This window comes from Corvus brachyrhynchos, unplaced genomic scaffold (genome assembly GCF_000691975.1).
Source record: "Corvus brachyrhynchos isolate BGI_N302 unplaced genomic scaffold, ASM69197v1 scaffold48, whole genome shotgun sequence".
NCBI classification, from domain to species: domain Eukaryota; kingdom Metazoa; phylum Chordata; class Aves; order Passeriformes; family Corvidae; genus Corvus; species Corvus brachyrhynchos.
In genome coordinates, this window is record NW_008240027.1 from 5330427 (window position 1) to 5355659 (window position 25233).

The window sequence follows — 25233 nt, forward strand, 5'->3', positions numbered from 1 at the left end:
CCATGGCACCAGCAGCCATATTGCCACAGCAGCCTCCAGACCCCAAATCAGATGCAACCCTCACAGCCCACTGAGGATGCTGACTGAGGGCTGTTCACTCTCTACAGACAGGTCCGTGCAGTCTCCCCCTTCCCCTGCCAGCTAGGAACTATGTTCCTGCCTCTACCTTCCCACCAAGCAGGAAGAGATGTGCATTGCACGCCCCTTCACCTGGCTCCCCACTTCATCCCCAGAGCAGAACAGCAGCTGCTGTGCACTGTGCCCCCATCCTTGCTGCTCACCAGCTGGGGGTCGACATCTGCAATGGATTTCCCATGCACGGCGTCGAGCAGCTCCTCCAGCTCCACCAGGGAGAGCTTGCCCAGCTTCAGCTTGTCAGAAGCCAGAGGCTCCAGAAGGAAGAGGCGCTTCCAGAGGTTGTCCCTGCGGCAGTGGCACTTGGCCAGCTGTACCATGCTGCTGAGCTGCTTCTGGGCTGAGGCCACCTCGGAGGCCAGCAAGGGGAAGAGTGGCTGGGTGTAGAAGAGCCCTGGCCCCAGTTTGACCTGTGTGCCCCCCACATAGAACTCGCTGCTGTCCTCCACGTCCTGCCACAGCTCCCGCTCTGCCGACGGCTGCCGGCCCAGGCTCGGCTCTGGCTCCGCTGCCTCCCAGGCTGCCCGGCCCACCACAGGCTCCAGCACTTCCCGCTGCAAGCGTGGCAGCTTCTTGAAGCGTCGCATGTCGGCCGTGAGCCGCGGAAAGAGCTCCCGCTGGCTTGTCATGATGACGTAGAAACGCAAACTGGGAGCAAGGAGACACTTGTGACCTGGGGAAGGGCTGCTCCCCTCTCAGCTGCACTGCAAGTGAACCACAGGCCCCTCTGTCCCTGCCAGAAAGGGTGCTTCTCTGCCCAAGTTCTCACAGTGATCCTCCCTAGACACCAACAACTCTGCCTGTGCTATTCCAGACAGAACCAGTCCCTCCCAGAGCCCTCCTCCCCAGCCAGGAAGCTTTGCTGTCACTGGCACCCAGTGCTCACCGGAGCATGCGTCTCTCTGCCTCACTCTGCTCCTCAAATGGTGCTGCACTGTGACAAACCAGGAGGGACACGTCAAAGTCATCATGATGACGCAGACCTTCAGAGTCCTTGTAGGAGCCCGAGCTGTGATAAAAAAAGGCACATCAATATGAAGGAAACCTCGCTTTGTTCTCCCAGGGCTCCTGATCACAACAGAACCACTGGACGTGGGGAATTCCACACAGCGGGACTCCTCAGAAGTGCCACAGGAAATGTCAAATGCACCTGCACACATACACACCACCCCTGATGGCCATCTCAGAAGAACTGGCCAGAACTGCTGTCTGCCACTGTGTAGAGCTGTCAGCTTTGCTGGCACCTTGGGGCAGTGTCCCAAGGGACTGGAAGGTTGCCACCAATCTCCAGCAGCTCCAGGAACTTGTAGCAGATGCACTCACCTGTTCCAAATAGAGACAAGTGCATATTCATTCTGCTCTGTGCCTGGTGTTCCCTTCTTGCTGTCACTGCCCGTGGCCGGTCGGGCCATGCGCAGGGGTTTCATGTGGTAGGTGTTGGCATGGTCAGCAATGTAGTTGTACAGCTGGTGTGCAGTGATCATGTTGGTGGGCAGGGCCAGCGTGCCTAGTGGAAAAATACATTGCTATCACAGGAGACACTCTGTGCCTCTTACCTGGGCAGAGCAGTGTCCTCCCATCTACTCCAGGAGACAGAGCAACCAACCTGCCACTTCCACAACAGGGCAACAAGGACTTCCCCCAGAGCTCAGCCCCTCCCATCACCCTCACCCTGTCATCTCCCTGAATACTCCAAAGGTCAGGTTTATTTGTAAAGGACTTGGAAACATTTTGCCAAGTTACGTGCTGGTGATCAACCCCAGACTGATCACACATTGACCTACAGACCTTGGAAAACGTGGTTGCGGCCAAATTTGGGGATGTCAGGGTGATGGGCAATGAAATCCTCCAGGAAGCTGGTGAGATGGTAGCCTTGGCGGAGAGTCATGTGGGAGCCCAGCAGGTACTGGTGGACTATGCGCAGGTGGAAGTCATAGCTGAACGAATGCACGTGCATGAGGTCCCGCACCTTGTCACACTCCTCCGTGAAGAGCATAGAAAGCTGTGGAGGGACAGGGAGTCAAGGCAGGAATGTTGCCAGGCACCTCACACCCTCCTGCAAAGCCCTGCTGACAAGGCATGGCACAGCCAGTGCAGCTGTCCCAGCATCAGAGCAGGATGCAGCCTCATACCACTGCCCTGTGCATGTGCAAGCTTTCCAGGAAAGACTCAGCAAACCCGTAGACAAGGCCCTGGAAGACTCTAAGCTTAGGAGAGACACTTTTGGCATATATAAGATGCAGCCGTGCTACAGAGGCACCTTGGAAAGGACAGTATGGTCATGCATGCCTCCTGTCTCAGACAGCCTGGGGCTGGCCAGCCTCTACACAGACACCCAGTGCCCTTGGGAACAAGCAGGAAACACCCTGACCCTACAAAGGAGAAGGGAGCAGGCAGCCCCAGAGTGTTGTAGAGCAAGGCACAGAGGTATAAAGGAACCTTTCTGGTGCAGAAAGTAATCTCCTCTGGCAAAGGGCAGCCAATCATGTTCACAGATGCCTGTTCCCATTCCACTTCCTTCTTGTTCCAAGGGAAGCAGAGAGCCATGCACTGACTTTCTCTGGAGCAGTCATCTTTGCCAGAATTGCTCCTATTCCTCCCCAGTCTGTTCTGTCTTGTTCCCCAAGCTAGGATGAGAGTCATCCTCTTGCCAAACCTCCCACCCCCTTTTACTGCACTTCAGCTCTGCTCCAGCAGAGCCATGGAGGGCACGTGGCTGCAGAAGGCTTTTCCATGAGGAGGGAGCAGAGCTCTCCAGAACTTGCTATACCTGAACTGCCCATTCCATTCCAGAGATCACTCCTCCCCCCAAAGCATCCCCTGACCCTGAGGAGCACCAGCTGTGCCTGCAAAGCCATTACCTGAGAGTTCACAGACTGGCCCATGGGGATCCGCGAGCACTCCAGCGCGTACTGCTTCACACAGAAGTAACAGCCCTGGAGGAGAGAGCACGTGAGCAGAGCACAGCACAGCCTTGGGCCTCTCCAGGGAAGGAGCACAGCCCCCACGCTTCACGCTCTGGGCTGGGGCCCAGACATTCTTGCCCCATGTTCTGTCTCATCTTGTCTGAACCAAGCCAGACCAGCCAACAAGTGGCTGAGAACAGAGCATCCTAACTGCTGCTGAGCCCTTTATTATCCTTCCTACAGGCAACTCTTACTGCTCTGAGCCCTGCAGAATAATCTCCAGCTGATCCCAGTCTTGCAGGGCCATGGAAGAAACAGGACAAATGAAGAATCACATGTCCCTGCTGCACTCCTCGTCACTCCCTTTTGTCACCTCTGAAGACTGTCCCTGAACCCCCAGAGATCATACTTTGTTTCTTGTTCTTTCTTACCTGGAAGGCCAACTCCATGAGCACAATCCCACCTGGAAGAGCCCTCTGTAGATGGTAGGTGGCAACAGCAGGGCTTGTGCTCTGGGAAGAGAAGGACAAAGCTGAAGAGGCTCTCTGGTGCACAAGGGTGTGAAGCTGCCACAAGGCTCTGTGGCAGAGGTGGAAATAGAGGGGCCTCCTCAACTGAGCAATCTCACTGGAGAGAAGAGAGGAGATATGGCAGAGCTGACAGTGAAAAGGATCCTAACAAACCTAACAGTCTTTGAGAGAACACACCAGGCACACTGATCCCTTCACCTCCTGCTTGCTCAGGACATGGTGTTGCTAGAGTGTGGGACACTGTGAGCCAAGGAAGGATAGTGTCCATGGAACCTCACTCCTTGCTGAGGTGTCCCCAGACCATTGTGCCTGCCTGATACAGAGCTATACATTTGCCCCCTCTTAATGTGCTCAGCAGATTGCTCTCTTTCTCATTTTATCTGCAAGGTGTTGTCTTACTCGCAGTCCTGCACCAACATCAGCCAAAGGCAGGTGCCAATAAAGTGTTGGAAAAGGGTGAGTAAATGCTACCTGCTCCCATCATCCCTGGGTGATTCCATGAGCCATGGGTGGTTTCTGCTCAGCTGGAGACTCCAATGGAATTCTCTTCCAGGTACTTATTTTGTCTTGTAAGCTCATGTTCACAAAACTCACTTAAGGTCTTAATTGTTCACAAAACCTTTTGATGATGACCACTGGTAGCTGCTGCTCAAAGAAACACTCTCCTTAGTTTCAAAACTGGCTCCAAATACTTTCATCTGATGGTCTCTAGGTGTTGTATTGAATAAGACAGCAAAAGATCAATCCCTTTCCAGGTTAGCTTCAATTTTGTACAGCTCTGACTTGTTCCTCCCTAGCTGCCACTTCTTTATACATGAGGAACCTCAGCCTGCTCTCACAGTAGAGCCATTCTAGGCTTATCTTCTCTAACCTCTTTAACTTCTGCATTCATCTCACTCTAGCTAAAGATCCTTCTGCCCTAGAGTTGCCCTTAACTGTAGATGCTGAAGATTCTCTGACAGGTAATCCTCCAGAATCTCACCCAAAAGCAGCTATCCTTGCTCTAGGTCATCCTGTTCCTCTTCTGAGCCCCTCCAAGTTGTTACCAGTCTTTTGGTATTTGCCCTGGTTCCACCCAGTGCCAGGAAGTGGCTCTGAGGCCTGTAGGAGGACATGCAGGAGGGCAAAGAGATCTCATCATACCCGAACTCCCAAAGATGGTGCTGGTCTAGACAGGCTGCTTTTGATGCTTTCTCTGCCCTCCCACATCCTTTCTGCCTGAAACCATTTCAAAAGCCAACCAGAACTGGTCCACTCCACAGCCTGACTTCCATCCCAGTTCCACCCTTGTAAGAGAAACGCGCTCACCTTTGGACTTCCCTCTGGTTTTGGCTTTGTGTAGGAAAAGGACCCTCTACCCTCCACTCCCATTGCTGCTAGAGCTCGGATCCGGCTTGTGCTATTGGAAATGAGAGCAGAGACAGCCTTGAGCAGGGAGCCAAGACCTGTTGTGTCAAACCAGGGCACAGCTCAGCATGGTGGCTTTTCTCCAACACCAGGGCTCCCAGCACATCACTGACCTGCGAGTGGTGGGTGAGGGTGGCCGCACCTGGACCAGGATGAAGCCCATGCTCTGCAGGTACTGGATGTACTGCTGCAGGAAGGCATTGCACATCTCCTGCAGCCATGGCTCCTCCTTCACCTTGCAGGGCAGTGCTTCTGCTGAGTCACAGCTGTGGCTGCGGTCCCTCCCTGAAGCTGTAGAGTCATTGGAGCGGTGGCGCTTCTGCAAGAGAAAGTTGCTAAGGAAAACTGCTGTGACTGGCCCCAGCTGAGGACACCAGGTGCCCTGCTTGAGCAAAAGGTAGATCTCTCTCTGCCAGAGAGCACTAACATCTGGTTCTCCAGGTACCGTCCTAGTGCATGTGCCAAAATCCCAGATCCAAGATCTACCCAGCCATGCTCTGACCTAACAGTACTGCAACAACCTGCAGGAAATAGCCTGTGCCAGAATTCACATCTGCCCCCCAGAACAGCTTCCACAAAATGTTAGGGACTCACAAACTGGTTCATGCAAAGCTCAGAGCTTCAACTCCTATTGCCACGGTAAGAGTCCAACCCCCTTATGAATCGTGCTGACTTCTCAGGATTTCCTAGCAGTTCAGTAGCACTGAAAAGGAACAGTGTTTCCTTCTAAACACTTTCAGTTCTCCTTTTGATGTCCTGAAAACTCCTTTTCTTTGTGCTGAGAGAGACTACGGTTTCATTTTTTGATCTCTCTACTTTAAGCCTGCGGCTCTGTTACGTGTTTCTATCTGGCTTTCTGCCTATCTGTTCCACCAACCACAAGAGATGTCTCTTTACCTGGCATCGCTCCAGCTACTCTTTGACCTCCAAGTCTCTCCAGTTCAGTGCCTTTGCCACAAATGTTTGGTCTCACACTTACTGGTCAGGTGAAGACATTAATACAGTAGCATTTTAGAAATGTATTAGAATATTTCCCATTATACTAACACCCCTTTCTGGTGTATTCTAACCAGTGTCTGCTGTACCCAGCTGTTCCCAAATTGAAGAAACCACTGAGATGTCTGCTCTGTACAGGCTCTGCAGTGAGTGTACAATACAAAAGGGTTCAAATTTCTCTCCACATTGTGCTGTTTTACTGGGAACCAGATCCCAGCTCTCACAATAGCGCTCATTTCACAAGCTACTCAGCTATCTCCTGAGTTCCTTGCAGTCTTTTTCTGTTCTGACCTATCTGAACAGCCCTCCAGCACTGCAAAGCCTGGCAGCTCATAGGTCCCAATAAAAGACCTGGAGATACTGAACCCAATACACCACCTTGAAACCCCTGCTGCGAGGCTCTTCAAATCCAATAACCAATTTCCATTTTGCTCTGTTCCAAAAACAAAGTGAAGTTTTCATTCTGTGATGATACTTTCCCTTTCACTTGTGAGTGTTCAATTTCTGTAGCAACCTCTGCTTAAAGACTCTGTCAAAGTCCTTTTGACATTTTGATAAATTACAACAGCCTATTCTTCCCTTCCGACACACATACAGACTGTGAACAGCCAGTATGGGATCTGCACTGGTTACAGTCTGTCAGGTTGCAACCTGCTCAGGATTCAGCTGGTTTGCTTTCAATTGTTTCAGCTATTTGTTTGGTCCAAGAAAGGTTTACCAGGTCTGGCTGCCGAATGCATAAGGGAAGTTTTGCTTCCTTAAAAGATCAGTACCACACAGTGCCCTTGATGGCTTCTCCAGACTCAGCCATGAATTCCCTGGGTAGAAAAGGAAATCAGTTTTCTCCAGGGATAGCGTGGCTGCAGGAGAACGGCTCTGAGGACCCAAGGATTTTCTCAGTCTCCATCTTACAGGGTTCAAATTTATCCTGTATTGTAGGAGTGAGGCTAGAGCAGCTCTGTCTTGGAAAAAGACTACTCATACTACCAGTCCCAAGAAGAGCAGGCCTGGGCTCAGCATGGCTCTAATGTGCAGTGGGAAGCCCATTCCTCAGCCTTCTTCCCCCTAAATAATTCAGTCACCAATGAGCACCTCCTGGTGCTTGCTGACACTCACCTTCCCCTCTACCTTGCCCAGCTGGTCAGTCTGGATTTGCTGCCGGAAGGCCGGGTCAAAGAGCAAGGGGGTGGCACAGTAGTGAACCAGGCGTGAGGACTGCTTCAGAGTCTCCAGGTCTGCCAGCTGCACGACATGAGAGGGGCATGGTTACAGCACACACCCCTCACTGAGGCCGGGAGCAAGTCGTCCATGACACTGCAATGCTGCTCAAATGAACCTAACTGGGGGAATCCCCTGCTTTACAGCCTTTCCAGTGCTGGGTAGTGAGGCCCCATGCCCAAGTGTGGTTCAGAGCCCTACAATCCCAAAAGTTCAAGCAGAGAGCAGTGCTCCACTGCCTAGCACCATCCCCAACATACACCCAACATACACTAAAGCTCAGTGCTTTAGTGCTCCCCTTTGCTGCTGCTCCTAGTGTGCTGTAAGAAGGCCCAGCCCATATCCTGCCCAGGCTGCACTCACACTGATAGGCATGTTGGACTGAGCTGATCTCTGCTGCCAGGTGACAAAGAGGTTTTCAATCTTCATCTGTTTCTCCAGTTCTAGAGGAAAGAGAGCAGTCACAAGAGCATCAAGCCACAGCCCCAAGTATTGCTACTCTCCTTTACTCCCACCCTGAACAGGCCATCACCCATTCCTGCAGAGAACTGTCCCCTGTCAAAACTCTCGTTCTGCTCTGCTCTCCTTTTCCAGAAGTGAGATTATTAGGCAGGCTCCCACGATATCAGCCCCTTTGCTTTACCTTTCCTCTCCATGCTCTTGATTTCCAGAAACTGGGCCCCATGCCGAGCCACGGGGTCAAAAGGTCCCGAGTCAGGCCCATGGGGTATGCGCCTGATGGTGGTAACATCCCGCAGAGCTTCATCAAAGGGCACCACGTCAGGATGGAAGTGCAGGGACGGGAGGCTGCGGGCAGAGCTGCTCAGCCGGCCTTGCTCCTTGCTGGGTGGGGGACACGGGCTCCGGATCAGTGCATCCACCTCCAAAGTGGAGTTCAGGAAAGGATTTGGCTCCTAAGCAAACAGATACAGCCATGAAAGCCTCCTTACTGCCAGCCTTGGAGCAAGAACCCACAGAGCAAATCCAGTTCTGGCCATCTGCTGAGATCTGTGTTAGTCTTCTCCACTACCAGTCCCAAGAAGAGCAGGCCTGGGCCCAGCATGGCTCTAATGTGCAGTGGGAAGCCCATTCCTCAGCCTCCTTCACCCTAAATAATTCAGTCACCAGTAAGTGCTACCAGCAGGAGGACCTGGCTTCCCCTTCCACCTCTGTCTCCAAGAGTAGGGCAACAGTCTGGCTGGGAATGGTTAAGTTGGACATGTGAATGTCTCGGGATGCCCTGCCAATCAGCACACAAAAGGTGCCTGCAAGCTTCCTCAGACCCCCAGACTGCCAAGGCCCTTCCTGATGAAGAAAAGACTGCCCTGCCTGGCATGGTGCCCTACCTGCTTGCTGTCCTCATGCCATGGTGTGTCCATGAAGCAGTGGTGGTGGAAGAGTCCCAACTTTTGGCTGATCAGGCAGTGCACGATGTGTGACCGGGCATTCTGCCACTGCAGCAGGCGAGTCAGGGAGCAGTTCAGGTTGGCGCCCAGGTCTGGGGACCAGTTGTAAGTATAGAGCGTCAGCTGGACAGAGAGGAGGGGAAGATTTAAGGACTCTCAGAGAGACCCTGCATGGTGGCACAGGCTACCCCAGGTGTTCTGGTGGTACTTGCTGCAGCCAGTTTTGGATTACAAGGCTGGAACAGGGAGAATGGTAAAAGCTCAATTCGAGTCCCCTATTAACAGCCACAACAGTGGTGGTGGCTGTACTTCCACCGGCAGTAAAAGAGCCCAGCCTGGGCCTTGCTGTGAGCAGGGAAAGGGCAATTACAGCCCACAGCAGGACAGCTGAACACAGAGACAGCGAGGGCTGCTGGCCCTGGCATTCCCTAGAGTGCTGCAGGGAACCCGCAGCTATACTTGTGACACAAGCAGAGACATCCTGCACAGCTGCTTTGGAGGACTCTTCCCTGTGGAAGGCTGGTTGCCTGCAGAGGCACTCTTCCTCTCCTCTTTCTAGACCTGGATCATCCAGGAACAGTTTTTGAGGAGGCAACATCACACAGGCACCATTACTACCTTTTTGTCAATGATCTCCAGGAAGAGGAACCTTTGCCGGGGCACCAGGTCTCGACCCACAAGGCTGGGATCAGAACCTCTCTCTGCTGAGCTGAATTCCATGGCCTCAAAGCGCTGGAGCCCTTTGTGAGCTGGAAGAAGTCACAGTTATGACCCTCAGTACTGGTTCATCCCGCTCTTACGCCCCATCATGCCATTAAGGTGGCATGACAGGATGTTTTGCCACAGTACTGCTCAGCTCATCTTGAAATAAGTTGTTACAAACACATATGAGAGTAAGGTCTCAGAAGGCAAAACCAGACAACCCACTGCCCACCTCTGGGCAAAAGCAGTCTGTCCCAGTAAGGAGGGGAACCTGTTCATTGATTGTCCCCCCACAAGAGACCCCAGCACAGTCCTGGGTACCATGGCCAGGCACTCACCCTGTTCTGTGCTGCAACGCCACTGCTGGAAGTTGCGTCCCAGCAGGATGAAGTGTCTGATGACTCCAGGGCGAGGGCTGACACTCTGGCCAGACTTATAGGGCAAGAAGGCAGTGCCCCGATGGTAGCTGCAAAGAAAGGCCCCAAAGGTGGCTGACAAGTAGAGCTGTGGCAGTAGAAATACAGCTGATCAACACCTGCTGGTGCCAAACGGCCACCTGTGAATCACGTAACTCACCAGATCTGCTCAAACACTTTGACAGTGGTGTCACTTGCCAGGGCAGTGACCAGGTTCACCACTTCCACTAGGATAGAGGACAGGAGGAAACGAGAAACCATCTCCAAGGAGCACTGCTGCACCGACGGGCACCCTGCATGGAAGATGTACTGTAGGACAAGGTGCCGAGCTGCACCAGAGCCACATCCTGCCCACATGAGCAGTGGAGAGGGCTAAGGGCCTGAGGCAGGCAGAGCTGGAGAACAAGAGCCTTATATGAAGGAGAAGAAGAAGCCTGAAACAATCCCTGGTTTCAGGCTCTGGCCTGAAATGGCACCTGGACCAAACTCCCTGTATGCTCTGAGCACGGTGCTTTATTCCCCCACTTATTCCTCGTTCCCTGGCTTACTCCTCATCAGAGGAAGAGGAGAGCTCGACTTTGTGAGAGGCTGCACAAACACCAAAGTCAAAGGTAACCAGAAAGCAGCAATGTGGCAGCCATACAAACCCAAATCCCTGGTTATGAAGGGTGCTCCTCCTCTCCCTCCCTGCCTGCAAGAGTGAGGGTCTCCCATGCAACTTCACAGTCCCAGAGCATGTTGTGGAGGCTCAGATCCTCCGTCCCTGCTACTTCTGGGAGCTGGTTGTTGGAGTACAGGTCTCTCCAAAGCAGCTGCAGGCAAGTTTGGCAAGTCCTGGACTTGGAGCATGGCAGACATAACCATGGGCCTTAGCAGGTTTGTTCTGATGCACAGGCCCATGCCAGGCCTCCTGCCACAGCTTTCTAATGCTGATGCTGCCCCTGAGACAAATGTGACTCTGGTGAAGTTTGGGGAGAGACAGGGTGTGCAACTAGGACCGGCAAGGAATAAAGATGGATGGTGCTGTAAGAGGACGTGTCCTGAGAGTTCTGGGTAAAAAAGCCCACTCCCAGCCCATCTGGAAGAGCTAAGACCTGAAAACACGTACCCAGCTGGTTCATGAATGCCATCCACTGCTGGCAGGTTTGATTGAAGAGTGGGTGCATGGTACCTACATCTCCTTCTTCCAGCTGGCAGGCTCGGCGCCTGAGGAGAGGGAAGGGAAGCACAGTTACACTAGATCAGTCATCTGTAGTGAACGTAGAAAAGTGCAACAGTCCCCTCACAGCTCCAGAGCAGAGCCCTGGGAGCCTCCTTTTCGGGTTGATACAATCCTTGAGCTGGGTCACTCTTAGTCAGTAGCCATGAGTGTCAGGTGTTGCACACGGCCCCACAGTGCAGAGAAGGGATCTCTGGCAGGGAGAAACAGATGTACTCCCAGCAATGCTCCAGCAATAAGGGCTGAGGCTTTGTGTGTGCAAGGCAGCTTTCCTAAACTGTCTGTGTAAGGGAGAAAGTACAAGAAAAAGAAATGTGGTCCAGAGGCTGTCAGGATGCAGAGCAATGTACAACAGATAGGGGGGAACAACGTCCTGGCTGTCCAGCCTGCAGGCTGTGCTTGCCTCTGTGCCTGTTCCAGTTCAGCTGTGGCTGTGGCCCGATCCTGGCTCAGGTGCTGCTTAACATTCTCAGTCTTGTGCCGCCGCCTCGTGCGAGCCTCTTCTGGCCTCTCCAGCACAATGTCATCAGTAGTCTTGGGGCTGCCCAGCTCTGAGGACTCTGCTTTGCTCTAGGGGAGAAAGGGGTAAGTTAATAGTATGCACATACACAGCCCAGTCAGTGCCATGATCTCAAAGCCCCTGCTGCCAGCCTGGCCTCCCACCCCCAGCTAGATCCCTACTGTCCATTCCTCCTGGCCTGACACAGCATGAGGACCTTACAAGCCCTGTTCCTGCAGCAACATTACCAGCATGTCCCAGAAGCTGCGGCGCCCCAGCTTGCTTGTGGGTGTCACTGGCTCTCCAGAGCTTGGTGAAGGTGCAGAGGTGAAGTGCAAGGGTGGAGGACAGCTCCTGCCAGGCCCTGCACTGGGCAGAGCCAGGCCCTTGGTCTCTGACATGGTCCTCCTTAGGCCTCCTGGGGAGACAAAGCAAATCAGACTCTGCAGAGCCTCCCCCTGCAAATCTGCTGTATACCACACTGTGTCTGGCCAGAGCCTGACTGGAGAGAAGGGGAAGAGCCATCAGTAATACCCAGCAAAGTGGATATGGTCCTGGGGAGCAGACAGACCCTTAAATATCTTTTCCAACACTAATGTCTATGATGCTTCTTCCCCAAGACATCACACCACACAGGTGGCAGAGGGGAGAGCAGCTTCCTCCCTCCTTGCCCACCCAACCAGATTCCCCCCAGCACAGGCAAGCTCCTGCCGGCCAGGCAGGAGGAGCAAGGCTCGGTGGAGGCTCAAGGTGGCCACCCTGGCCAGGCTCTCACCTGCAGAGCTCAGGTCCTCCAGGTCTGCAGCACTCAGGGGGCAGGCAGCTTCCACGCAGAGCGGGGCAGGCAGCACCAGGAACTCCATGACAGCATCGCAGAGTGCGTGCCGCAGGGCCCCGCGCAGCTTCTCCGACAGCTGCAGCAGGCTGATGTTGCCCTTCTCCCAGATATCCAGGCGCACCAGCATGCAGGGCTCTGTGGGGAAAGGGTAGTTCTGCATGGCTCTTCAACCCTGCCTTCACCAGCCCTCTGAGGTGCCCCAGGGGATGCAGAGGCCGCAGGCAATTGGCAGCTGCTGGCCAACTCCCTACCTGAAGGCGGGGGGTCAGCCCCTGGCTGGTGCCTGCTGACTGCTGTGAGGCTTTCAAAGTCGGTGTCCTGCAGCAGGCCCATGATGGGTGAGGGGGAAGGAAGCTTCAGAGGGTCAGGCCTCTCCCCGTGGGGCAGCAAGGTCGGGCTGCCATGCTCATCCACAAATGTCAGTGCAATGCACGCAATTCCTGCAGGGCAGAACCCGAGACAGCCTCCATCAGCACAGCACCAAGTACACCCCTACAGTGCCTGCCTACACCTTGCCATTCCACAGCTGGGACCATCATGTCACCACTAGAGTTGCACAGTGTCACGTGGCAGGCAGGGCCCACAGGAGGGGAGGCAGCCAGGGGAGCAGAGGCCAGCTGTGCCTGTGGGGAGCTAGGGTAAGAAGCATGGGGTTTGGCACAGGGTGTCCCCATCATTGCAAGAATCTCTCTCCTGTAGAGTCACAGCAGATTTCACTTGCCCTGCAGGAGCTTCCTGGGTTGTCCAGCACCACATGCAAGAAGAAATTATCTTTATTTGCACCAGGAGAGCCTTTATGCAAATTGATCCAAGATGGGGCTCACATTCCTGTCCTCTTAAGGGACAGAGTACAGGGCCCAGACATGCTCCAGCAGCCCCCTCCAGGCTGTGAAGGATGTAGAGTCCCTGCAGATCTGACACCTTGTTGGAGATTACACTCACAGCCCTCTCCTCACTGTACACCTGAACAAGATTAGGTGCCTTCCCCATCCACTCCAACCAGGCAGGACTGGGAACAAGGCAGGCTCACACCTAGGACTAGCCTGGAGTCACTGCAGAGAAAAATTCAGACCCTGCCTGTTGGCTCTCTCTACTGAGCTCTACACACGCCCAACAGGACAGTTCAGAGCTGCAGAGCAGCTGTGTGGTTCCTGCCTCACAGCCCACAGCCTGTGAGCCCTGGGGCACACAGGAGAAGCCCTGCAATGGACCAGAGCAGAAACAAACACTGACTCCCCACGGCCCAGCTCAATGGTCAGGGCACCAGGGAAGTAGCTTTGAGGTCCAAACCTCACATTGTAACCTGAAATGTTCCCACTCTCTTTGAAAGCCCCCTAAGACAGCACTCAGGTGGCTGGATGGCAAAGCTGCCCAATGCTGCCTAAGGGTGATGTGCCCAGATGCAAATAACCTTAGCCCTGCAACACTGCTGAGCCCATACTCTTTCTCCATCCCAGCAAGGATGGCAGTGACACCAGACTCCACTGCCACAGAGAAACCAAAGTGTCCCTGACTGGATCCCCTTGGACTAGTTCCCTCTCTGCATGGAGACAAACCCAGCCCAAGCAGGCTGTACCCAGTCTAATCAGCAACAGCACAACCACCCAGTCTCTATCATTCCTTGTGAAGCATAAGCTCTGCAGCAACCTTTCCTCCAAGGCATAGCAGACACAAGGGAGAGTGCACTGGGATGGAGAGAGATGCTCACAAAGGAGAGAAGTAGGCATTCAAATCAGAGGGCAGCTCATCTGCACCCACACTGAGGAAAAGAAACTACACCTATGAGCAATCCCCACAGAGCCTCTTGCCGCAGCAGGGCAGCTCTCCAGGACATGGGTGTTAATACAGAGGTGTCAAGAGCAGGAAATCTGCCCCACATGACAGTGAATATGAGCTTTACCAGCCAGACTTACGTTTTTTAAACAGTAAAGGGCACAAACTCCTCAACAGTCTGGCTTGGCAGTCACCCCCAGGCCCACCAAAATGATTGAATGATCATGTGGTAATCATGGACTACTCCCCTGTTCTTCTCCTGGATAAATTACCACACTCAGCCCCTTCAGCCTCTGGCACACGTCCCTACCGCATCATTCCTGTACCTCTGCTCTGCTTCAGTCTGTCTGAGATGAGGACATGAGAACAACTGACCACAATTCAAGCAGGCCAGGTCAGCAGCCTGCCCCTGCCCAAGGAGCAGAAAGGCTCTCCTCCATGTCGCAGGAAACAAGGCTTCCAGGAGCATAGAGAAGCTGAAATCTAACCACTAAATCATAAGTTAAAAAAAAAAAAAAAAAACCAGCAAAGAAACTCAAAATCTGAGTTCTGGAGCTGTAGGGGAATAGGTACATTAGCAAGAGCTGCCAAGAGTCTCACTTCCTGGTGCAGTGGAGGTGGGGTGCTACAGAACTGTTACCTCCCATCTCTGGGGGACACTGAGCCCCCTCTGACCTAGGCTCACTGAAATACAAAGCACACATCTAATGGTGCCTGGCTACTCCAGCCCTTTGCTAAGCAAGGGAACACCCCACACCAGGATACAGCCACTGGGAGAGTGATAATGCTGCACCCTGGAGCATCAATGACATTTGAAACATCAGGACTCCTGTCCTCCTCAGGGAAGAGAAGCCTGTTCGGATCTGTGGGAAAAAAGATGCAGGATTTTGGAGTTCACTGCTTGCAAGCTAACAGGGCAGCACACGGACCCTCGGCAGCTGGGAATCACTGACCTGCCACCTCAGGGCAGCAGATTGTGTTTGCTCATTTATCCAGCCAGCAAGAAACAGGGCTCAGCTAAATGGACACATACACACAAACACACAGAGGAGTCAGAGCTGAAGCCACAACACAAGGAAAACAAGATCAGCCGGGACCAGAGAGCTGCATGGGAAAACGAGATGGAGTTATACTTGGAGCCACGGGTGCTACCTTGGAAGTGAGAGAGTGGAAAGAGGTGCTGCACAAGGTCCGACATGGTACCTACATAACAGAAGAACATTCAAATGGTGCACGAGGGGCACAAGACACGCAATGGCCAGGTGACAGACCACACGGCCTGGACAAAACACGACATGACAGCCCGCTGCAGGGTGGGCCCTATCCAATCCCTCCTCCAGCAGTCTAGAGAAAAAAGCAAGGACATTGCCCACACAGCCCACACTCAGTTACAGGCAGCCAGATTTCCCTCTGCAGCAAGGCTTCTGCCACAACTGCTCCCACCTCCAGCCCCACAGAGCCTCTGGCCCCACGCTGAGGTCTCATTGTGTCTAGAGCTGCTTCCTGCAGCAACAGGTCAAGCTTAGCAAGTTGCTCTATGGAGGCCTTAGTTTGCTCTGCCACACATGCAAAGGCGTGAAGTCCCCCAGGCACACACCTTACCCACCTTCCAGCCGTGGAGGAATGCACTCCCCCAGCACTGGCCCTCCTCACTCACTCATAGCTCTACAGCATGGAAAACAGCTCCCCAACACACAGCCCCATACCCTGTTCGAGAAGAGTTGAGCAGAATACCTTTTCCACCAGTGCCTTGGCCACCCGGTTTATTGTACAGATAGAGATCCTGGTCAGGGATGCTCCCGTTGTGGTTGAAGTAGTGCTAAGGAGAATAAAGAAGATACTGACAAAGATTAGAGAACTTGCCTTAACTGCAAAGAGGCTCGTGTGTATGCACAGCTCATCCCCAAACCTGTAGAATCAAATCCAGAGCTACTCAAAACACTTGCCAACACAGCCTTCACCACTGCTGGGGTGAAGGAACCCCTTACAGCTCATAGAGAGTTATGTGGCACTACATATCTGGCCTCACCCTTTGTCTTTGCTATAGCCACGCTAAGGAGTGGGTGGCTGCTCCCCAATTTTTATTAATCTTGATGTTTCAGTCCTTACATCTGAGCAAGACATACAACGAGCCAAGTTTAGCTTTGAAAGGGGATCTTCTCCCATGCTCCTGGGACATGGATGTGGGCATGAGCTTTGTGGTTGCTGCTTTTTGCACAGCAAGTGATCGCCTAGGCTAATCAGGATGTGCTCAGTCCTGTAAAACTCCCTCAGGCTTCAGGAGTTAGTGTCAATTTCTCCCTAACCCTCCATGGCAGAGCTGGGAACGTGGTGTCTGAGCTGCCCCCACAAATGCCCTCAGCAGCAGCTAGAAGCTGGGCAGATTGCTGTCCCAGTCCCAGCCCTCCTCACCTTGAAGTGGTGCTCCACGTTGCTGTCGGTGTACTTGGGGGTGTGCAGGAAGATGAGCAGGTTCTGGCGCAGGTAATAGGCCACAGCGTGCAGCCAGGGCAGGGCTGAGGGCGGCAGGGAGAACTGCAGGACCTCTGTGGGCGGCGTCCCAGGGGGCTGGATAAACTGCACACAGGAGGCTTTAAAACCCAGCTGGTACTAGCAGGCTGCCCTGGGGCTCTAATACTGATACAAATGATGCCAGATGGCTCTGCAAGGGGAGAGTGTGGTGGGCACAACCCTAGACCTAGTGCCCCAAGACAGATCATAGAATATCCTGAACTAGAAGAGACCCACAAATATCATCAAAGTCCAACTCCTGGCCCTGCCTAGGACAGCCCCAAGATGGGAACAGACATTCATTCCAAGGTGTGGGAAGGAGGGGACAGGGAAGTCCTGCTGTGCTGCAAACCCAGCAGAGGGAATCTCCCAGCTACCCTGGCACCCACACAGTGTATACCTCAGTGAACGCTAGCCTGACCAAGCACTGGAACAGGGAACAGGATGTAGCAAACTGCCCTGGTCTTCCTTGGGGCAGGAGCAACTGAGACAGGTCAAAATGTAGAAAAGTGCTCTGGGATGAACAGAGCAGATAGCCAGTGAGGTACCTCCACATCGGCTGGGGTCAGCTTGCAGTTCCGCACCAGCATGACCGTGATGATATCCAGGGTGGCCTCGTCCAGGCGTCTGCGCAGCACTTTGACCAGCTCATCCGTGATCTCAGGCCCTGGCAAGTGAGCAAAGGTACAAGCAGCTTTTTCACCCCATCCAGTAAGAATGACTACAGCCACCTCTCCCTTCCTGTTCAGGATGTACCACCCTCACACTCACTTCCCATAGGGAACATGACTTTCCCCACCATCAACTTCTTCGGACATCTTTTTCTATGGGTTTATGATCACAGAAGACTGCTGGTGCAGTAGGAAAAGACAATTGCACTCCTGCACAGGGAAAGCTGGCACATGGTCTGCAGGAGGTTTCATTGTGGACCGTGGATCCTTTTATTTTCACCCATACAGAACAGAGAGCAGTTATGGGCTATGGAAGAGCTGTTTGCGCAGGAGGGAGATTCCTCTATCTTCAAGCAAAGATGGCAGGGAGCAGAGCTCTGTTCCTCTGCTTTACATCAGCACAGTTCATCTGCTGCCAGGTGCTATAACACATACCTGCTGGGGCAACACCATGGACCATCAGCTGGATGTGTCTGTCTATCTGTCCCACAGGGCGGGCAGAGTCCACACTACGGCATGAGGCAGTGTCCAGTGAGGAACGAGAACCCTGGAGAAGCAAAAACAGCCCTGTGGAAGTAATTTCATATAAATTCTAGATCCATCACTGTCCCAGGCTGTCAGCAGGGTCAGGCAGATGCCACCCACTGCCTCTCCACTCCACATATCTACAGTGTAAATTTTACCCCACGTGAAATCCAGGTTGCTGGAACTACTGAGTTCCCTCCACTCCGGCGACCATGAGCGCCCATATCCGCTCGCAGAGAGCTGCAGACTCACCATCAGATCCTCACTGTAAATGGGCTCCTGGCTGCGTGTCAGTGCTAGCGAGCGAGATGATGCACTAAGGCTGCTCTCTGCTTCCCACACCTTCCCACTGTGGGTGGTTTCAGTCAGCCTGAATACAAGAGAAAGACATGCCAGCCTCCATCCCCAAGGATGATAGCATCATACATCCACAGAAGATCCACATCTTCTTTGCTCTGTCCCCTGTGCACTTTGTGGGGACTAGAATATGGAGTTTTGTGGAAAAACTGTTCTCTGGCTCCTTCAAAAAAGCCATCATTTTTCCTCCCATGTGTAAAGGCTTAGCACAAGGAGAGCAGGATGGGCCTGGCTTGATGTGACTGACTCATCAGAAATCAGATATTTGGTGCTTGGGTCACAACACAGTCCCTGAGGCTGGGCAGATACTTTCTGTCTCAAGGAGCTCCCAGTCTGGTGTAACACACCAGCAAGGCAGGGTCAGGCCAACAAGTCACACTGGCTTCTTACCGGAGGTAGAAAACAGATTTAGTGGCACGTTCCTGGTAGACAAACATATTCTTCCTGTTCACCACAGAGAAGGCGTTGAGCACCGAGCGAAGTGCCTGGATAGCTGTGGGCAATGTGGGACATTAGCTATCCCACATACCCTTCTCTGGTGTGCCAATCCAGCCAGCAGCCGGACCCCCGACACGCCAAACCGGGGGGAACCTGGGCTGTACATACCTCGTGAGACCCCCATGTTGGGGCCCATCTTGAGGCGTGAATGCACATGGATGAGTGTGCTCCACACCACCTCACAAGCAAAGTGCCCTGGCATGAACTGCATGGTGGCAGCCAGGTAGTCCCGGGGCTGGTAGCTCTCCTCTACAGAGTAATCTGTAAAGAACATAGCATATAGCTGGGGCCATAGCATGGAAGTTAAGACCTTCTTAGGCATCTTTGTAGCACTGCTGCTGAGGCATGGCCAAGGGAATATTCATACCATCTGTGGGCATCACACGCTGCCTGTAAGAAGTATATGGTGTTTCACTCTTCCAGATGTCCTCCTCACTTTCTGCCACCAGTAATGAGTTGCATATGTGGCTGTCATGCAGGTCCTGCAGCAGCAAGCGCTGCAAAGGATGAGGAAAGATTGGTTCTGTTGCTTGCACAGCCACGGAAGACAGCAAGAAGTGCTGAGGGCCAGACTGAGTCCCTTTTCCTCTGACCCCGCCAAGCTGAACTGGCCCCCCAGGCCCTCCTCTGAGCTGAGCCCAGACTAGACACCCTCCAGAGGTCCCTTCTCATCTAAGCCATCTAATCACTGGCAGCTCTGTCAGTGCCCTCTTGAGATTTATTACCTGATTGACAACCCTGCAGATTTCACTGATCTTCTTCACCACCACCTGGTTGAGACTCTGGCACTCCCCTGGCTGCTCCTCTTCTGTCTCTGCTGATGCTGCCTTCTCCACACTCAGGCTGCTTTACGAAGAAAGGGAGAATGGGGTCAGCAGGGCACCTGGACAGTGCCTGTCACTGGGTGCTGGGAGCAGGAACACAGTGGGAAAGGATGGCAGTTTTCCCCTTATAGAGCACCAGCCTAGTCTGCAACTTCCCACCCACACTGGGCAGGGAAGAGATCCTGTCCAGAGATGAGTGAGCGGCAACAAGGTCATGGTACAGAGAGGCAGTGGTCAGACAGGGGACCCTCCTTACCGTGTGTGATAATAGACCTCCACTCGGTCCTGATGGATTTTTATGATGAGCCAGAAATCCGGCATAAGGGGACACCTGGGTTCCTGGTCGCTCATTAATGCTTCCTCATACTCCGAGTCACTGCTTCCCCCATCATAACCTGCAATGTATCCTCACTTCAGCCCTAGGCCTGGCAAACCACCTCCTCCCTGGGCACGGCAGCCACTCACAAACCCTCAGGGCTCACCCCCGCCCAGGCACACAGACCCCCCCAGTGTGTCACTATTAGTGTCACCACACACTGTCATCCTCCCTGCCCCAGCAGATTCACCAAGATGGTCGGAGTCCATGCTGCCCTGGCTCGACACGAGGCTCTGCACACGGCTGGGACGCTGCCTGCTGCAGCCTGCAAACAGAAGAGGGGTTTGATCATGGAAGTACTTGCTAAGCCCTTCCCCATGCCCCATGTGCTGGAGAAACAGCACATCACACGACAGTCAGACTGTGCTGGCAGTGGGGAGGCAGTGCTTGCAAATGGGGCTCTCAGCAGGAACTGTCATTAGGGCTATGAGTGCAGCAGCATAGCCTAGTACCTTGGGTACTGTTAAGCAGTGAATTGCCAGCAACCTGGCAAGGAAGAGACCAAAGTCCTCAGTAACAATGCTGGTATTTAGGAACAAGAACAGGAGTAGCAGTTATATTATGTATGTCACAGCCAGAACTGGGCTCTTCCCTTAAAAGTTTCTGAGGCTGAGGTACATCCTGCCCACACTGCAGCTCCTACCTTCCCTGCCCTGTGTTACAGACTCAGTCAGGCTCGTTGCAGATGGTGTCACCAATGGTGATTTCTCACTGTTTCCCTTCTCAGAGGATGAGGATGGCAATGACTGTATGGTTGTCTCTGGAACTGCCTCTTCCAGGGAGTCCTGGCCTGGTGGTCTGCTTTGATCAAGTCTCAGCATATCTCCTGGAGCCTGCATAAAGCCAAGGTCACAAAAATGGCCAGAAAAACAGGCACTGAAAAAAAATCCCATCATCCTTCTACATTCTGTCACCAACAGATCACTCAGTGCTTCTCACCTCATTCTGTGTGTGGCTGCCTCCACCTGCAGGGTTTCCTGTGTCTGGCACAATGCGCGTCTCACCCTCTGGCCACTCCCAGAGACCCTGGCCGCTTTCTGGGAGAACACAGCTCCTGTGGTGTAACAGTTCAGAGCCTTCTGCCTCTGTTTCGCTGCTCCCCTCCTGGCCTGCTTGGCCCAGGGCTGTCCTGGTGCCACCTCCAGCTGGCTGCTGCAAGCAGGGTGTCCCTGAAGGGTCTGGAGCAGCCCTCCTGGAGTGCAGGCGGCTGATGGAGATGTAATGGTAGTCGTCGCCTTCTGCATTGAGCATGTAGCCTGGCAGAGCCATTCTTCTGAACTCCTGAAACACAGGGAAGAATAAGCATCCTGGTAGCAAAGCATGGTGCTGCCTCAGGGCTTTCTCTTTACCTCCTTGAACTTCTCCAGAGAGTGCTCAGGCCCAAAGACAAACTGGAGCAGCACCACCTCGCTGTGGCAGCTGGGCCGGCCCTTGGAGTTATAGATGTGGGTGGCCACCCTGTGCAGGATGGAGGTGCTGATGACCTGTGAGTGACGCAGCGCTGACACAATCTCATCGTCCAGGAGCCAGCGAATCTAAGCAGAGCAAGGACACAGAGCGACATCCAGGTGACCTGTGTTTGCAAGCCTGCCCCAATCCTCACCCAAGCCCCAACAGGACGAAGGCAGTCTCTCCCATCTCCTACATCCCTCATCTCCTGAATGTACCTAAGAAGAGGCCTTTAGAAGGCAGCTCTGCCTGGCCCACCGCAAACGCAGCAAGAATTTTCTCAAGGTAATCCCACGCTTTTGGGAACCACAAGGCTAACAGCCTATGTGACACCAGTAAAGCCTAACAGTCAGTTCAGCTGACAGGTTGTAGATTGGAGCAGGCTAGGAAGAGTGGAACAGCAGTTGTGTGCTCTAGCTGGAAGCAGGGAGGCAAGTCTAGCTTACCTCATTCATAGTGGCTTCAATAGCCTGCCTGTGCACTCCAGGGAGGTTGGAAAGGGCATGGTGCCTAGGAGAGAGGAGACAAAAGAATCAACCAGTCCTTCTCATTCGTGCAGCCACCACAGTGCAGCTCCCAGGCAGTAAAAGGAACCTGTGAGGGGCTTTTATACCTGCAGTGGCATACCTCTCATCTCCAGTGGACGGGAGCCGTTCCAGGTTGTGCATGATATCCTCATCCGAGCGGAAAGAGGATGGCTGCCCGGGAGAGCGCGTGAAGGACACACTGCTCTCCGAGGTGCACCTGTCACAAGAGAGAGAGCAGCCTGAGCATGGGGCCAGAGAGGACAAACAGACACAGAGAGCAGAAAAGGGATCTCTACAGAAGGTGAGCCTATCTAGGAAATATTTTAGTTAAGACTGTGACAGGCTCTGTGAAAAGAAGAATCATAAGTCTCAGTACATGGAAATGAGCCAAGAATGACTGCCTGGGAAGAGCAGGCAGAGGGTAGGTGACTGGGCCTCTTTCCACCTACCTGTTGTGGAGGATGTCTGTGTTCACAACTTCTATCTCCAGAGGCAGTGTCAACACAAAGATGTCCAAGGTCACACAGAGGTCTCCCAAGTCAATGGTGTTCAAGCCCTGGCAGCTTTCCAGGCAGCCCAGAACTTCCCCTGAGGAGAGATCACAAACCAAAGGACTCAAGCAACAAACCTCTGCTTACACACATACCCAGCCTGGTGGCAAGTAGAGAGACTGCAAGACGTGGCTGTCACAGACACCTGGACAGGCTCAAGAAGGCCACCATCATCTTCCATGATCCTTTCAACCTTCCATGACCAATCCCACAGCAAGTGGGAGACCTGGTAAAAAAGCCCTTGTCTGATGATGGCAAACCCTGGGGGCTCTGTACAGGGAAGGCTGGTCCAGAAAGACTGCTGTTTAAGACACAGCATGTTTGTTCCAGGGGCTGCTCACCCAGCAGGGACCTGACTGAAGCACTACTGCTATTTAACCTCCCAGCAAGGATTGCTCTTACCTAGACAAGTTGGCAGGGACTGCACAGGCATGGAGCTGTGCTGGCTACGCAGCTTCACTGAGCAGGTCAGGTGCACAAAGAGCGGGGGCATCTCCTGCTCCAGGAACTCCTGCTCATTGAGAGAGTCCCCTCCCAGCACACTGAAGGAGTCGTCATCCTGGTTCACCGTGTTGGAGTCCGAGAGGGAATCTGTGTCTGGGAACTCATGCTCCAGCTTCTCACGGTACTCCACCTCCAGCTCTGGGTCACTCTCTGTGGCAATGCAGCATCCAGACACAGCTCCTGTTGATACAGGTTCCCTGTCAGCAAACCTGATTCACATCTCCAAAGGCCCCACCAGACACACCTAGGCCCGAAAAGCATTATCACATGGACAGACATTTTCTTTTCCAAGGCAGAGCAAGTAAATGTTACCTTCTTCAGCTGCCATTTCTGCCTCTGATCCCTCCATGTCCTCACTGCCTTTCCTGTCTGCCTGATCCCGAAATGCCTCTTCCTGAGACAGAGAGAGAAAGGGCACATACTAGAACCATGCCAGGCAATACAGCAGGTTGTTGATGGGAGCTTCAGGGACTCAGTCTACCCATGGGTCTGCCAGCCCCAAATCCAGATCTGACACCAAGCAAAGCTACCCCACAAGGTGCCTGCCAGGACAACCCCATGCCTACCTCTTTCTTGGCTGATGGTGGGCAGTAGAAGAAATAGTGAGGATTTGATGGCACTGGCTGGAAATGCAAACTTCCAATTTCCAGGAATTTTTCCTAAAAGAGAAATCCCACATATGAAGCAGACATCCTACTCTACACCCTCCTGTCAAAGCCAGGTCAAGCTTGCACATTCCTCACCTGGATAATTTTATGCAAGTCTGGGTGTGCCTGGCAGGGTTGTCCAATTTCCAGCAGTGAGAGGGGAAATTCTGAACAGCAGCTGGTGCCCACGCTGCTCTTTGGCTCCTCCGTGGGGCTGGCAATGTTATGGGAGTCCTGCTCGCTGTAGTCCTCCATTTCAGCACTGACAGGGTTGTGGACAGGTCAGGCAGGCAGATTGAGAAATGACACAAGTTTTATGTGCTACCCATCCTGCCAGTATCCCACCTCCCAGCTCCCCAAACCTCATCAGTGTCAACACAACCTGAATGCCCACAACTCCACAGCCCAGAAGCCACCCATGTGCCCAGATAAGGCCTCATGCTGTCTGAAGCCAGGCCTGAGGTAGTTTAACCACGCTGATCACATCGCCATGCCTGTACACCACACTACACACCCTGCCTGGGAAACAGAGACACAGACTACAGGGACAGGCCTGCAGCAACCTGAACTACCAGCAGCCAGTTCAGAGCACCTCACAGCAAGCACCACCATGCCAGCACCCCAGTGGCTGGGCAGCAAAGCTCAGGCCCATGGCCACTCAGCAGCTCCATGGCAGAATCAGACCCTAAAACTCAGAAAAAGCAATCTGGGGAGTGGGATGTCGACTGGTCAAAGCACTCTGCAGGTACTCCGGTGATAGAGGTGGCAGATCTGGGTGCAATGTGTCACAATGTATATATACACCCTTCAGGAAAAGTTTATGCAGCTTGCTTTGGGATAGGTGATTCATAATATCCTGTAACAAAAACAATGTTCCCACAGTTTTTCTTGGGGAAAGCAGCACTTGAAGTCACCTGACTTCAAACACTAAGCTTTCTTCAAAACCACAGTCTCACCTCAATGATTTATACTATAAGATGACATAGCATTGGAGATTCCCAACAAATGCTAGTGAATTCACATCAGGGAACTGTGCTGAGGACAAAGGACCTAAGTGTTTCTTTGACTGACACTAAGGCATAGCACTTTTTTCCCCCCTGAAGTTTTCAGAGGCAATACAAATCTTATAAATACCCTAAGGAATAAGACAGAAGTTTAGCATATTTCAATTCTGCCTTGGTATTATCTCTTGTGCATTTTTTCCAGAGTTTTAATTAAAAAAAGTGACACTTTATTCATTAGAAAAGGATAACAAAGCTGTCTTTTACACTAGAGTCAACAACAAACTCAAATGAGTCAAGCAGCAGGAGATGCACAATTTCTCCAGAAACAAGGCTTGCAGACAAACTGCCCTCCAGCTCAGGCCAGATGGGACAGTAATGAGCCAAGACTACAAGAGAAAGAAAGGATGAATGTCACCAGAGACTAAAAAATAGAAGGTCCTGGTGGACACCATACCCACCAGGTGCGTATCTCGCTGTAAATATCTGCTCTTCTGTGTGGCTGTTAGACTCTGCCCTACAGCATTCCTTCTAGCAAGCACTAAAATACGCTTGAAGAAAGATTTGTCCTGGCACAATGCTAAGAACAGAAGCAAGACTCTGGTGGGTTGCTACCTTGACTCAGAGACCAAGACACCTCGTTCCCTAGAGCTCTGCTCCTCTTCTTGCTCCATGCTGCCCACTTGGAAGCCGGCTGTCTTGGAGTGTGTGCGGAAATGTTGATGGCTCTCTCGGAATGAGCGGACA

At 53.0% G+C, this 25233-nt stretch overlaps 1 protein-coding gene across 1 annotated transcript in view; it reads right to left on the bottom strand.

The window, feature by feature from the left end:
* The window catches only part of SZT2 (seizure threshold 2 homolog (mouse)), a gene marked incomplete at its 5' end in the record, with an annotated part of 55156 nt that overhangs the window by 3220 nt on the left and 26703 nt on the right, over nucleotides 1–25233 (bottom strand). Inside the window, 43 exons of the mRNA XM_017743455.1 lie at nucleotides 276–783; nucleotides 1022–1144; nucleotides 1459–1642; nucleotides 1924–2137; nucleotides 2997–3071; nucleotides 3473–3553; nucleotides 4880–4970; nucleotides 5092–5297; nucleotides 7091–7216; nucleotides 7556–7635; nucleotides 7836–8106; nucleotides 8539–8721; nucleotides 9217–9347; nucleotides 9639–9766; nucleotides 9877–10009; nucleotides 10825–10922; nucleotides 11339–11505; nucleotides 11683–11852; nucleotides 12210–12407; nucleotides 12524–12712; nucleotides 15198–15248; nucleotides 15780–15864; nucleotides 16458–16622; nucleotides 17105–17223; nucleotides 17663–17774; nucleotides 18005–18122; nucleotides 18500–18602; nucleotides 18716–18868; nucleotides 18975–19104; nucleotides 19333–19453; nucleotides 19688–19826; nucleotides 19998–20072; nucleotides 20451–20640; nucleotides 20747–21088; nucleotides 21157–21342; nucleotides 21703–21766; nucleotides 21884–22000; nucleotides 22233–22371; nucleotides 22737–23018; nucleotides 23151–23232; nucleotides 23405–23497; nucleotides 23582–23747; nucleotides 25102–25226. Of these exons, the coding sequence (XP_017598944.1) occupies nucleotides 276–783; nucleotides 1022–1144; nucleotides 1459–1642; nucleotides 1924–2137; nucleotides 2997–3071; nucleotides 3473–3553; nucleotides 4880–4970; nucleotides 5092–5297; nucleotides 7091–7216; nucleotides 7556–7635; nucleotides 7836–8106; nucleotides 8539–8721; nucleotides 9217–9347; nucleotides 9639–9766; nucleotides 9877–10009; nucleotides 10825–10922; nucleotides 11339–11505; nucleotides 11683–11852; nucleotides 12210–12407; nucleotides 12524–12712; nucleotides 15198–15248; nucleotides 15780–15864; nucleotides 16458–16622; nucleotides 17105–17223; nucleotides 17663–17774; nucleotides 18005–18122; nucleotides 18500–18602; nucleotides 18716–18868; nucleotides 18975–19104; nucleotides 19333–19453; nucleotides 19688–19826; nucleotides 19998–20072; nucleotides 20451–20640; nucleotides 20747–21088; nucleotides 21157–21342; nucleotides 21703–21766; nucleotides 21884–22000; nucleotides 22233–22371; nucleotides 22737–23018; nucleotides 23151–23232; nucleotides 23405–23497; nucleotides 23582–23747; nucleotides 25102–25226 (6513 nt within the window). The remainder of the gene's footprint in view (nucleotides 1–275; nucleotides 784–1021; nucleotides 1145–1458; nucleotides 1643–1923; nucleotides 2138–2996; nucleotides 3072–3472; nucleotides 3554–4879; nucleotides 4971–5091; nucleotides 5298–7090; nucleotides 7217–7555; nucleotides 7636–7835; nucleotides 8107–8538; nucleotides 8722–9216; nucleotides 9348–9638; nucleotides 9767–9876; nucleotides 10010–10824; nucleotides 10923–11338; nucleotides 11506–11682; nucleotides 11853–12209; nucleotides 12408–12523; nucleotides 12713–15197; nucleotides 15249–15779; nucleotides 15865–16457; nucleotides 16623–17104; nucleotides 17224–17662; nucleotides 17775–18004; nucleotides 18123–18499; nucleotides 18603–18715; nucleotides 18869–18974; nucleotides 19105–19332; nucleotides 19454–19687; nucleotides 19827–19997; nucleotides 20073–20450; nucleotides 20641–20746; nucleotides 21089–21156; nucleotides 21343–21702; nucleotides 21767–21883; nucleotides 22001–22232; nucleotides 22372–22736; nucleotides 23019–23150; nucleotides 23233–23404; nucleotides 23498–23581; nucleotides 23748–25101; nucleotides 25227–25233) is intronic.